Source organism: Dermacentor variabilis, chromosome 4 (genome assembly GCF_050947875.1).
Source record: "Dermacentor variabilis isolate Ectoservices chromosome 4, ASM5094787v1, whole genome shotgun sequence".
In the NCBI taxonomy this organism is placed as follows: domain Eukaryota; kingdom Metazoa; phylum Arthropoda; class Arachnida; order Ixodida; family Ixodidae; genus Dermacentor; species Dermacentor variabilis.
The window spans coordinates 224191810-224206347 of NC_134571.1; the positions used below are offsets into that span (position 1 = coordinate 224191810).

Consider the following 14538-nt stretch of genomic DNA (forward strand, 5'->3'; position numbering starts at 1 on the left):
TTAATTGACCGCTTGCCTAAAACTTGGCTTCAAAAAGATAACAGCAGTTGCGTCGTATGTGCTTTTGTGTGGCTGTGTGGTTTTGGTGCGCAACGAAGGAATGGCTTTCGACGGCATGGTTGAGAGCGGCTTCACCTCTCTCTTTTTTTGTTTTTTGACGCTTCGGGTAAACCAGTTCCACGGAAAATCGCCGTCATTTTTTCGCCATGCCGTTGGACACGAATTCAGTCGCAAGTTGCCTCTGTGGTTTACACGTGATAACATTATGACTTAGATGGTCTTGTGGCGTACTACATTTTGGTAAACAGTGTGAATAACTAAGCGTGGAGATCTAATGGCAGGGTGAAGTTGAATGGTGAAACGAACATTTAGAATGACACAAGAATTTCCGTGACACGCAGGCTTCGTAAAGCGGGAAGTGCTCGGCCGCGCTGCCCGCCGGGGCAGTCGCCGTACATACCTGGAGACGACGAGCGGCGGCGTCTGCTCGTCCGCCCCGTCGCCGGGCGCCACGGTGAGCGCAGCAGGCGGCCCCTCGGAACCCTCGAGGATCCCGTTGGAGACGAGCTCCGAGGGCTCGAGCGCGCGAGGCACCGACGTGGTGATGGTGAGGGTGCGCACCACCGACTTGCCCTGAGCCGCGTGCAGCGTCACCAGGCTGGTCAGCGTCGTCGGCTCGTAGCGCACCCGCGCCGCGTCCACGGACACCAGCGGGTCCACGTCGTCGCTCGCCGAGGAGGACGGCGTGGCCGACTCTTCTTCGGCCGGCTCGGACGACGCGTCGGGGCGCGCCGTGAGGCGCACCTTGAAGCGGTTCAGCCGTACCTGCGTCCAGTCCACACAATTGGCAACGCGCACAACGCCTGCTGGAATCGGCCACGCAGCGAGGCGGCCGGAAAATATGCAAGGGCTAAACGTATGCATTTCAGAAGCCATTTTTCGCGCCCATCCACACCACTAGACTCCGCCATGTTCCGAGTGTGCCGGTGACGACAGTTTATGTATCCGTTGAATCAAGCTGGTGACAAATAGCCTTAGTGTCGTGCTCCATAGCTACTTTGGCTGCGAAGAAACCGTACGTGTCATTATGTGCTGTCCCAGATTTGGCATGGCTTCTTGGCTGTCGGGTCGGTCGCTGTACGTCACCCACTATAGTTGTGGATATAAACCTGAAGGTTGTATGAAAATAACCGCCATGAGTTTATATAAACCTTGCATGATGACCAAGTATACCCGCCTCTGTTCTACGTGACGAAAAAATAACTTGTTACATAAAACCTGAACATATAACTTCAGCACGCCGGTATGCTAATGGCGAATTATAACGCGTATTTACTGGATTCCGTGATTTACTTAATCTTGTTTGATGTAGTCACTCGGTATGTGGCACTGGGTGAGTGCCCGTTCTTGTCCGATCTCTCGGAAAGGGCATGTACAAGTTTGGCGGTGTTTACGACAGAACCGTACCGTATCAACATTCAAACGTATCGTATCTCATGCAAATGAGGTAATTCGCTAGGAAAGCGTATCGTGTCAGATCCGCTGTGCCAAAAATGGTAGTTTGAGATGTTGGATGCGCATTTCGGCGGAACATGTATACAGAAGCGTATCAGGAATTGAGCAAAAGCCGAGTGATGACCAAGCCAACCGGCGGCGACCGCTGCCGCTCACGACCGCTGCCACACTCGTGAGCGCGCGTTGAGACCGGGTCGTGTTTGTAATGGTTTACTGAAAGTAACACCGATGAGCTACTCGATTCGCGTCACTAACGGAGTCAAGTAGCTTTGAGGAGGCAGAAACCGAGACGGCCGCGCTTGTCTACCACTGCAGATGGCAACCACTGCTGACACGATGGGAAATTTTATTATGCTGGTAAAATGCCGTACGTTACCGTAAAATAAACGTCTCGTATTTATATCCACGCGGACCAATGTAGGAGAATCTCAGCAATGTAGTCTACGAATGTAGCCACAGCAGACTTATCGAAAGTTAAACGCTAACTTTCAAATGCGACACCAGTTGGCGTTAATTTGCTAAAGAGGAACATGCGCGCTCATGTAAACGGTGGCGTATAAGTATACGCGTTACCATGAAATAATACGACACGCTTCTACCGTATTCATGTAAACGCGGCTTATGATTCCTACAAAAAACTTATCAAAAATAAAAGCAGGCTTTGTATAGCATAACATAAGCGACACCAGTTGCTAAACCTTCGCTTCCCGTATATTCCAACTTTTGCATTGAATCTGCATTAACCTTTATCCATCGATACTAAATGAGTCTTGCTTATCTGGACTGCTCTCCAGTTATAGCTGTCATCACATTCGAACGACAGCGCATCTGGAAGCTGCACGTTCCTTGTGTTTTTGGTTAGCTTAATATCTAGGAATTCTATCACAATGAGGCGAGTCATCTTCGCGTATTTTCTGCAGCCTCATCCTGTTGCGACTACTTGCTCCTATAAGTCATTTTCACCATATCGTGACTCAAAAAGCAAGGAACTGTCATTTATGTTATCATAGCGAGCTTTCCGAACTTTTGATTCCCGTTTTTGTAGAACTTTACGGACCTTTTTTTCTCTCCCTTTCTTTCTACAACTTTTGCCTCAGTGCCACTTTTCTCTCATTTACTCCGTGGGCTGCGTACTTGTACTTCCGGTAACCTTGGACTTGCCAGCTCTCTTGACCTCCACTCCGTGTCCGGTACAGACCAGCAGCGTGGGTCAGCGCTGCCGGTGGCAGGTTCTCGCAGCTCCAAGGCGGCCACCTTGGGCGTGCTTCCATGACGCGACTTTCGTCGGAGTTTCTACGTATTTTCTCCAGACAATAGATGCGAGCTTGGTCAAGCGCACATTGTATAATGCGTTCACTGCTTCCTTTAAAAGCGCCTTTAATGCCAAAGCGTAATATGCCTCATTACGCGAAAATCTGGTGACGTCGTCGACAGCGGGACCGAGCGATGGTACCGAAAATGGCCGACGGCGCGAGGAGTAAAAACAAGTGAAAAATATTCGGATTGACGAAATTTTCTACGGAGGTGACTGCAAACAATGTAAATTAATGGCTTCGAAAAAAGAATGATTAAGCCACAGAAGGCGGTATTGGAGAAAGTAGCTAGTACAGAAAAAAAAACATTCTTTGAGGCTCCAGTAGGGGGCAGGCTTTCAAAACAGAGTAAAGATGAGAGATCTTGAGTGAAGCCCCAGCCAGGCTTGCTAACCTTGAGAAACTTGCCAGTGAAACTGAGACTGCAATGGAAACCGTTTGTACAAGACTTGATGAATCGGACGTAAATCAAATTCTGACAGGAAGGCGACTTCAAAAGCCACTGTCGGAGAAATATTGTCATTATCAAAGAGATAAAAGATGTGAAGGAAATTGAAGAAGCATTGGCAAGGAGGTTAGTATAGACATTTTTAATACAATCTTAAACCTGGAAATGTATTCATTCGAACGGATTCATCGCTTAGGAAAGCGACAGGAGGATACAGATCGGCCTATCACTTTGAGATTTTGAAATTTAGGAGATAAAACTAAAATTCTGCGAAACTGCTTTATGCCCCGGCGTAAGGAAATCAGCATTAACGAAGATTTTTCGAAACGAATTGTTGAGACCCACAAACGGCTATGGGAGTCTAGTTCTGAGGGGAGAGAAAGCGGGACCAAGGTGAAGCTTATGTTTGACAAGGTGAAAATAATTAATGTGGTGTAGGTTTGCAATGAGGCTGTTGATATGAGGTGCACATGTAAAGCACCTTCAGAAAGAGATGAGGCGCACGGTCATCACGATGGACGACGTCACAGTCCTTCTAATCAGTTCGAGATAATAAACGTAAATGGAAGAAGCATTCAAAGTAAAATTTCGGACGTTGAGACTCTAACTGGCAGACGATCCCTATATTTTGGTACTTACTGAAACTTGGCTTGAAAAAGATGCCGAAGTTATGCATCCCGCATACAAAATCGTGAGAAGAGATCGCAAAGAAAGAGGAGGTGGTATTTCCCTGCTAATTAAAGACCGCATATTATTGAGTATTCTCCCAAATGTAACTGATGTCGAAACTATTTCGGTTAAAACCAAGCAGAATAATTGTACAGTATTCATTGGGGCTATGTGCAGATCTCCCAACTCCCCAGAGAATATGCTTAATAACGTAAGAAGCTTTATCGACGCAGACCTAAAGCATGAAGACTATACTATTTTATTAGGGGACTTTAACCGGCATGGAATTAATTGGTCGACGCCTTATTTAGATGGACGTGAACTTACTAATAGGGAACAACTGCTAGAGATCACCTTCAGATATGATTTAACTCAGGTCGTCTCCGCTTGTGCGCGTGTGAGTCCATCTGCTTCCTCCATCCCTGATCTAATATTCTTATGGGGTTGCTTGCTCCCATTTCTTAACATGTGTGAAATTGATGAAGGTCTCTATATTATCAAATGTTTATAATAACATTCGACCTTTTATTCATATTATGCGCGAGGATGAAAAACTTGTGATTCCAAATTTTAAAGCCGCCTATGCCCTAGATATACTAGAGCACCTGGAAAGTCATTATTTTTTTGGAGTTGTACAAATCATCTGGTACTACTGAAGAGCTGTGCAAATTTTTTCATGATATGACATTGTTTTGAATTCTTTCTTCAGCGTTCTAAATAATGCAGGAAAAAGAAACCCCTGGGTAAAACGCGAGATAATAAACACTAAATGAAAGTTTAAACATATGCGAAAAGCTTGCACCGTTACTCCTACCATTGAATAAACACACGACATTAATGTTTCAAATAAAAAACCTCCGGAATAGCCTAAAGACATCTAAACACAAGCCATATAACTCAACGCTAAAACTATTTCTCAAGGAAGACCCAGACAAGTTTTGCAGATCCAACGGCCAAGTCGTGTAGCATGCGCACCTACAAATAAAGCGGAGGCGTTTAACTCCTTTTCTTGCTCAGTTCGATGGCGGTATCTCGCCTACCTTCAATGATCATACGGACAGATATCCTATTCAGGATACCAGGATTACTGAAGAGTACGTTTTGAATCTTTTGCTTGATGCTAATAAAAGTGCCGGTCCTTGCCAAATCCCCAATGAATTACTTTATAGATCTGCCGAATGGGCATCCAAGTTTGTCGCACTAATTATTCAATCATCCATTACTACTGGCTTGTTCCCAACTGCTTGGAAGCGCGCAGAAATGAGCCCATACATATAGGCGGTCCTACAACTGATACTGGCAACTACCGACCTGTATCACTCACGAGCACCTGTTCTAAGCTACTGGAGCATAATGTATCGAAGTACGTGCTGACCTATTTAGATGATAATAAATTCGTTTTTCAAGATCAACATAGCTTTCGGAATGGATTGCCCGCCAGCACTCATCTAATCGAACTTGTACGTGACCTTTCTAGCACAAACAATACCCGCGCGTGAACCAGATATTTCTGCACCTACAGCACAACACAGACAAGGGACCTTGTAACGTAAAACTATTCCAATATGTTTTATTGCAATCTCTTTACGTCAAGTTTCCCTAACTGCCGACGCAATCATCGGGCGATGACCCGCCAGTGTTTTCTGAACAGACAAATCAAACGCCCTCCTCGTTTATAGGAGGTCACTTTTGTTTGCTTTAAAAATGAACAACATTGCCTACACTGAACGGCTTGTCTTATCTAATTCGCTCACAAGAGACAAGGAGCCCACTCAGGCGGAGAGGGATTTGATGGGGCGGCGCCAGTGCACTGAAAATCGATAACCGCATGAAAAGGGCCTGCGACTGCGATTGAACCGTTTTCCCTTACTTAGCTTGCGATGGCTGGTCGAAAATCGCGGCGGCATGCAACGGAAGCTTAAAAATGACGCTAAAGCAGATCCTTAGCAAAGAGGAGTTGGCAGAGCGAGGTCGTAAACGTGCCGAAAGCGCTCGATAACGTTGCGCGGCATTACAAAAGGTTTTATTGCGCCCAACTAAACCCATGCTCCTCGGCAGGTGCGAGTGTCCAGTGACCGAGCTGTCGGCGGCAGCCATCTTTTATTCCTCTCGGAACAGGGCCGCTTGCAGCTATTCGGAAAAAGATTCACTTTTGTTCGGCATATTAATCCATCTTTAACGCTTACACGTCACTCTTGCGCGGTGAGTTTTCGCGCTTTTGTGATGTCGCGTGACAGGCAGGTGAAGCGGGTGCAGCCTGAAAACTCTTGACCAATAGCTGAGGGCTAATGGCAAAAACGCGTCGAATTAGAAATAACTACTTTGCTTTTGTTCGGTCCAATCAAGCATAATTACTGTGTACGTGTCATATCATATGGGGAGCTATAGCGCTTTTCGTGACGTCGCGTGACAGACAGGTGAAGTGGAGGTGGCTGAAAAAAGTTTTTGACCAATCGCGGAGAGCTGATTGCAGAATTGGGATAGAAAAGTTTGGAATAGATTTACGTTATAGAACCCATGGACAGTATGCAAACCGAAGAAGGCAGGCGCTACATTGGGCACTGTTTTATGTTCAGTGGAACACCAGCTTGCCGATACTTACGTTATTTCAAACTAATATAATTAGACATTGCAGAAGCCTTTATAAGGTGTCCCACAAAAAGCTTTTATTAAAAATCAATGTTACCATTAAACATTTTGTTCTTATCCAGAGGTTCAGTTCCTATCTCGGAAATCGAGAAGACTTTGTCCGACTGGGACATCAACGATCTAGTTTATCTCCCTTCGTATCTGAGGTACACCAGGGTAGTTAGTGTCTTAGGGTCCCTTTTGTTCCTAGTTTTCATAAGTTATCTACCAAAATATATCACTACTCAAATAAGAATGTTTGCCCACGACTGCATAATGCGCAAAAGGATAGTCATTAAGTGATCAAGCCGAACTTAATGTTAACCTAAAGAAAATTAAGAACTGGTGCGATTGCTGGTAAATGCAGCTTTACCCAACCAAATCGGCATTTATGTCCATCGCTACAAAGAAGAATATTCGAAATTTCTCATAGATTATCAACGGTCATGAACATCCTCGAGTTAATATACATACCTAGGTCCCATATTTACACCAGACTTGCGATGCAATCTTCAGGTAAATGGACTTTGTACAAAAGATAACGAGGTATCGGGGGGTCTGAGACGTAACCTTCACGGTGCTTCCCGTGAAATTACAATTTTAGCTTACAAAGCCTTACTAAGACCCACAATTAAGTAAGCTAAAACAGTATAGATCCCTACACCCAAAGTAACTGCTGGAAACTTTAGAAAGTGCAGTGCCTTACTTCTAGGTTCATATTTAATAAATACCGCCGTTTTTACCCTCCGGCCGAATTATGTAAACTTGCAGACTTCCCACCTCTACAAAAGCATACCGAGCATGACAGGCTTAAATTCCTGTTATTAGTAATCCATAATAAGATAGGAGAGGTACTTCCACATCAAGACACAGGCAACATCACGGCACAGGCACAGAATATATGTGCCCCCTTCCACAGTACACAATGACTACTTCAGTTAGTTTCTATCCTCGGGAAGTTCCGTGGTGGAACTTTTTACCTGATTCAGTTGTCAAAATAAAATTGTTAGTTCATTCTTAAAAGTAATACGTTGCCTTAGGTAACATGCTGGCCTATACCCTGATTATCTACATTAATTTTGCGATATAATAGGTCCATTTTGTGGTCTGTAATTATATTATTAAGATATATGTTTTACATCAGCCGTGCTGCTTAATATTCTTGTTTTTTTAGTGCATAGTCCAAGAGCACTAATACACTTATTTGTTTATGTACATTAAATGCACTCCTGCAATAGTCCGTCAAGGGCTGACAGTATCGATACATCAATAAGTAATAACGAATAACTAACCGAAATTTGGTACATCTCGGTCTGGGTGGGAATCAAATCCGGGCCTCCAGGGTGCAGACGAGCACGCTTGCCCGACACCACGGTGGCTCCTCGGTTCTGCCTGACTAAAAGAGCGCCCGATGCCTGCGTCGCTGCACAAGTCACGTCGCAGCCGTCTGGCTGTCTAAAGGTGTGGCCTAGTGCGGGCGTCTTTGGGTATGTCGCAGCGCAACCAACGGGTCATGAGTGCATAAAAAGAGTCTATACAATAAAAACATTTTAAGAAATGGACTATAGTGCTTTCGCATTCCGACAAGTAAGCAGCCTTAAGTATGTATGCCATATTTCAAAGCGAACGCTTTACTAACCGCGTCAAGCCGAGTCTCGCCGTCGCCAGCCATTCAACCTTCATTTGACCGCAGCTGCGCCGTAGCCATGGCAACGCATCACGTGACTTGCCTCGCCGAGCTCCGCTGCCTCCTCCAGCTTGCCGCATGCGCTCTCCGCAGCTGGGTCGCCGCCTTACAACGTGACTTGCCGTGCGCCTGGCCTAGTCAGGCGCCTAGTCAGTGCGAGCTTGGCGCAGTTTTGCCAGGTTTACCTATATAATAGCCAAATTGGGCTACAGAAAAATATTTTCCGCATCGACTTAGGCGAGTTGGCTATGCGGCTATATTTGGGCTGCTGAAAATCTGCAACTTGGCTTTGTTTGGGCTATAAGTGGCTCCCACCTAGCAAAAAAAAAATCCCGATAGCTATGTTTTTGCTGGCTGAGCCGGCAGCCAGCGCAGCTGCGCGTGTGTGCGTGCACGCAGTGCCGCCCTGGCCTCTCCTCTCTGCGCCGTTGTCTGAGCCGGTGGTTTTGATGTAAAGCCGACATCGGCAACTCCGCCGCTTTGGTGGCAGTGGAGTGCCTCGACGTCAGCGCCGCCTCCCAAGGAGAACCGTGGCATTACACCCTTCTAGTACACTGCAGTGGTATCGAGGCACCCTACACTGTTAAAACAGCTGTGCACCATTTGGCTACAACAATATTCGTCATCTGTCTCGCTCGCCTTTCCTTTCTTTAATGTTGCGAGCCCCGTAGTACCAAGACACCAAAGGCATGCCAGAGCATCTCGACAGGAAAGTAGCCAGCACAGCGTTTTAACAAAGGAAATGCGAAAGACAGATGACGATTATTGTTGTGAGGCTGCTTAGAGTGGTAGGTAATTAGCACCATCCATCAGGCGGGCGGGAAAGCAAATCCGCTTCTTTCCCACGCCAACTCGCTACTCCGCTCACCTCGCCCTCTCTCGTAATTCGCTCACCTTCGACTGCCTCCCCGTGCGCCTCCGAGGAGGAGGCAGTCGAAGATGGTGGTGGAAAATGATGGTGGCATTTTGGCGTACCATTAAAACAAAACAACAACAAAAAAATGCTGCTGGTGAGCCTCTGTTTCCAAACGCGTCGAAATCGCTTTTAACGCGACAGCGTTAAGGGTAGTACACTGCATTTAAGAGCTCCTTGTCGTAAAAAATACAACGTCGGCATCGGACGCCGCAAAACCATACCGAACCACAACCACGCAAGTCCTCCGCTTGGCACAGAGTCATTAGAGAACTAATTCAGCAAGCTCAACGTAAAATACATCAGGAAAATCGTAAAGTTTGACCTAAACACAGCCTACAGACATGACAGCGTCGGAGTTTAATTTTAATATACCAGGAAAGATCACAGAGGGTTTTAGTTTGCCGTTTTTACGTTCCGCTCAGCAGCTGAGCGGACCGGCAAACACTGTCCTCTCACGAGCTGCCTGCCCATTGATTAGCCTTGGCGTCAGAAGGCGCTATCAAGTGCCGTTCTCTAAGATGGTGCTTTTATTTTCCACTGAATAAAATGGGCCAGTAACGCATTACAAGCGCACGCGTCGATACTTCATTGACAAAGAAGTCATATATATGTATATATTGTAAGGGTGTTTATGCGGCTCGTAGAGCAGCAGCGACAAACTCAGCACCAGCAGGTAGGGCGCAGCCAGCGAACGAACTGGGTGCAATCCACGCGATGGCAACGGGGCTTTTCAGCCTGCCGATATTCTTCATCATAATCACCCCCGTAATTGAAGAGTAGCCATCCTGGCGACCTAGAAAGAGGTGAGCGGTTCGCTATACTGCTTCAGCCGATCAATGTGCACAGTCTCTCACCCCCGACGACGCAGATCGGGAGATGGCGATAAGGGTTCGACCACGTAATTAACGGGTGATGTTAGCGGGTCAGACCACAGTGCGGGTCAGAGTTAAAAGCGGAGCATAAATCTTGTCGAAGGTGGCGGGGCACTACTAAGAGCAATTTGCGATCGTCATTGTTGTAGTTGCGGCGGTATAAAAGTCCGTCGCGGATTGTGAAATTCTGCGCCTGTCGGCGTAACTCTCGAGGTGCCGAAGCTGCTGGAGGATTTGGCAAAAAAATCGAAGATCATTACGATCCATGGGTATTTTCATTGCTCCGAGGCCATGTCCCGGATGTCAAGTGGTGAAATGTCATGTCTGTAGGTAGAATTACTGCTGTCTGAGGTAACAGGGAAGCGCGAGAGGGCATCGGCGTCAGAGTGTTTGCATCCAGAGCGATAGACGACACGGATATCATATTCCAGGATTCGGAGGGCCCACCGAGCGAGGTGGCCCGACGGTTCTTTGAGGTTAGACAACCAGCAAATAGCGTGATGATCCGTCACCACGTCAAAGCGTCGACCATAGAGATATGGGCGAAATTTTTGACGAGCCTATACGATAGCCAGGCACTCTTTGTCCGTTACTGAGTAATTGCCGTCAGGTTTCGTGAGGGCACGACTGGCATAAGTGACCACGTATTCGGCATTAGTGTTCTTGCGTTGTGCGAGCACAGTACCAAGGCCGGCACTACTGGCGTCAGTGTAAAGTTCTGTAGGTGCGCTTGGATCAAAATTGCGCAAGAATGGCGGAGACGTGAGTAGGCGACGAAGAGTCGTAAAGGCATCATCTGAGGCTTCCGAACAAGCAGAAAGTGTATTGTCGCCTTGGAGAAGTCGGTTGAGCGGTGCGATCACAGTAGCGAAATTCCGAACGAAACGTCGAAAATAGGAGCATAGGCCAATGAAGCTGCGTGGTGCTTTCAAGTTAGTGGGCTTCGAAAATTCGGATACGCGCCGAAATTTAGCAAGATCAGGAAGAATGCCTTCTTTGGAGACAACGTGGCCTAATGTAGTCAGTTTTGGAGCTGCAAATCGGCAGTTTTTTAAGCTGGAAACCAGCATGCCGGAGACAGGTCAAAACTTGATGTAGACGCCGAAGATGGGTCGGAAAGTCAGGGGAAAAGACGACAACGTCGTCGAGGTAGCAGAGACAAGTGTGCCACTTCAGGCCGCGTAGGATGCCGTCCATCATGAGTGAAGGTGGGGGGCGCGTTGCTCAGACCGAACGGCATTACAGTGAATTCATACAAGCCGCCTGGTGTTACAAACGCGGTTTTAGAACAGTCAGCGTCAGCCATTGGCACCTGCCAGTAGCCAGAGCGGAGATCTAAGGAGGAAAAAACTCCGCTCTCTGCAAACAGTCAAGTGCGTCGTCAATACGTGGCAACGGCGATACATGCTTTCGGGTAATCGTGTTAAGCCTTCGATAATCGACGCAGAATCGTATGGTGGCGTCTTTTTTTTTAAACTAGAACGACTGGTGATGCCCAGGGACTACTAGAAGGCTGGATGACTCCGCGATTGAGCATATCGTTCCCCTGGTCATTGATAACGCGTCTTTCAGTCGACGATACTCGGTAGGGAGGCTGTCGAATTGATGCATGGCTACCAGTGTCGATAGTGTGCGAAACAGTCGCTGTGCGGCCGAGTTATGTTGCTTGGCAGTCAAAAGAGGAAGATAAGCTTTGGAGCAAGCGAAGAAGTTCGTCGCGCTGCGTCGTCGTTAAGTCACTCGCAAGAGCTGGCGTAAAAGAACGCCTCGAGAGCGGCAAGATAAGTGGAGTCGTCCATCGTGTCAAATATTGCAGATGAGGCCAGTGGCTCTGCTCTGCCAAGGCTTTCACGGCAGCGTAAAGTAATTGGTTCAGCCGATGGGTTTGACACGCACATGAGAGAGGCGCCAGTTTTAAGCCCGATGACGGCGAACGGCAGTGGTAGTGAACGGCGTCGAACTAATAGTTCAGACGGAGCGAAGGGTACTATGCCGTCATCTACAGAGTCGCAAGAGATACTGACAATATTGGAAGACCTGGCAGGTTTCATGGTGTCCTCTGAAACAGCGATTTCGCGACAACGGTCCTTGTGGTCAGTGATAATATCGGCCGACAATTCAAACTACTCGATTTCGGTGCGGGCGCAGTCAATGATCGCATGATCTGTGGGGAGAAAGTGCCAACCTAATATGACGTCGTGTGAACATGATGGGAACACGATGAATTTTATAATATATAGGACCTCCTAAATGACGACAGGAGCGTTGCAGGCGCCGGATGGCTCGACGTGCTGCGCGTTAGCAGTCCGAAGGGACAGTCCGGAAAGCGGCGTCGTCACTTTACCGGCATCTATCGCTGAAAGTGCAGCGCCGGTGTCAACAAGTGCTAGCGTCAACGTTCCTTCCATTGCGACTTCAATAACGTTCTTCGAGGAAGTGTGAGGCCTTATACACATCGCTGACACTGCAGTTCTCGCCTTCTGAACTGCGATTTTCAGTTTTCCTGTCGCAGAGGGCTCCGCCACCGGTGCATAGAGGAAAGGGAGCGGCGGCGAGGAGATGAACGGCGAGCGGCGGAGAATGTGGTCTCGACGGCAGGAGGAGATTCAAAGTGTCTGAATAGTTGCGGCGTTGTTGGAAACGTGGCGCATATGGACGCACATTGTTGGGGACGTTCAGTGTAAGCAGGCGACAGTGACGTGCGACATGTCGAGCGCGTCCACAATAAATAGAAATCATACGATTGTCTTCCGTGCGCCAATGGTCTTGAGGCCGTGCATAGTGCACCAGTGGCCGGACTGGAGGGGATACGGGTGAATGAATGAATGAATCTGTAGTTTTTATTGGCGCAAGGGCCAGGTATGGCCAAAGAGCGCCGTGCAAGTGTTAGTGATTTCGCAGTGGAGTTATGAATTCTGTGAAGTTGATGTGACGTGGCTGTAAAGGGGCCTAAAATATAGTCACTCTAAAGTGCGTAAAATGTATGTGTAATAAAATTATGGCGATGACTTATGAAGTGTACTATGAACAATAAGACGCATTTAAAAAGAATGATATGATGTCTAAAAAATATATCAGGTTATATAAGATATCCTAGAGCACTACTGCCTCCTAAGAGCCCTTGAAACACAAGGGCCTGGAGGCATGTGCCATTCAAAACAATTATCGCAGCGGCATCCTCTGGAGCGAGGATGCTCTACGAATTTAATGGGCTTATAACGCGTAGAACTACATCCTTTAAGAAGTCGAGAACTGCCTTGGTGTTAAAAAGCGGTTCCTTACCAATAAACATAGCCGGGTGTAGAGGGATATTATAACGGTATGCAAGTGGAAAATATTTCTTTCTTTCAGGTTCGGCTTTCCGACACTCCAAGAGGACATGGAGGACGGTCAGCCTCTCACCGCATCTACCACAGGTTGGAGGTTCACTTCCAGTAAGTAGAAAATTATGGGTACCAAATGTGTGTCCTATTCTTAGACGACAGAATAGGACATCTGTTCGGCGTGATTTTGTTGCAGAAGGCCAGAACCCTAATTGTGGCTATTACGTGCAGCTTATTATTTGTTTCCATGTCCCACGAGCGTTGCCAGTAGTTTCGCAGTTTCCTGCGCAAGAAGGGCCTCAGATCTGTGACAGGGACTGCAACGGTAGGATTAACAGAATACGATGCAATTGATGTGGCGATCTGGTCCGCCAGAACGTTACCTTCGATGCCCCTATCACCCGGCACCCAGCATATGATGACATGCTGGTTACATATATACGCTTTACATAGGACGGAATATCGTTCATTGATTACTGGATTTTTGTGCTTAGAAAATGATATTAAGGCCTTCACAGCACTTAGGGAGTCCGTATATATAACTGATTTCTGGAGTTTTGATTTATTTATATGCTTTACAGTCGACAACAGTGCGTAGACCTCAGCCGTAAAGATACTAGTTTCCGGATGCAGTACGTCGGATTCCGAGAAGGATGGACCGACAGCTGCATAGGACACCCCGTCGCGTGATTTCGATGCGTCTGTGTAGAACTCCGTGCAGGAGTACTTGTACTGGAGTTCCAGGAAATGCATTCGGATTTCGATATCTGGGGCTTCCTTTGTAACTTGTAGGAAAGATATATCGCATTGTATCATTTGCCACTCCCAAGGAGGTAGCAGCTTAGCTGGAGGCATTAGGCGAAGTTTGAGGAGTGGGGCATCCATTTCAACACTAAGCTCCCTCACACGAAGTGAAAAGGGCTGTCTTACAGAGAAACGATTACGAAAGAGTGTATCATATGTCATATCATTAACGGTATTGAAACATGGATGTTGAGGATTGGAGTGGATTTTCAGGAAATATGTTTGGCTGATGTATGTTCTTTGAAGATGGAGTGACCACTCATTTCATTCTACATACAAACTTTCAATGGGACTTGTTCTGAAAGAGCCAGTGGCCAAGCGGATTCCTAAATGGTGAACCGGATCTAGCATCTTTAGCGCGCT

General features: G+C 47.0%; 1 protein-coding gene across 2 annotated transcripts in view; it reads right to left on the bottom strand.

Annotated features, from left to right (window-relative positions):
- Positions 1–14538, bottom strand: part of LOC142580131 (uncharacterized) — a 462133-nt gene that overhangs the window by 67958 nt on the left and 379637 nt on the right. For both annotated transcript variants that reach the window (XM_075690951.1, XM_075690952.1), the window contains exon 6: positions 461–825. In XM_075690951.1, coding sequence (XP_075547066.1) covers positions 461–825 — 365 coding nt within the window. The remainder of the gene's footprint in view (positions 1–460; positions 826–14538) is intronic.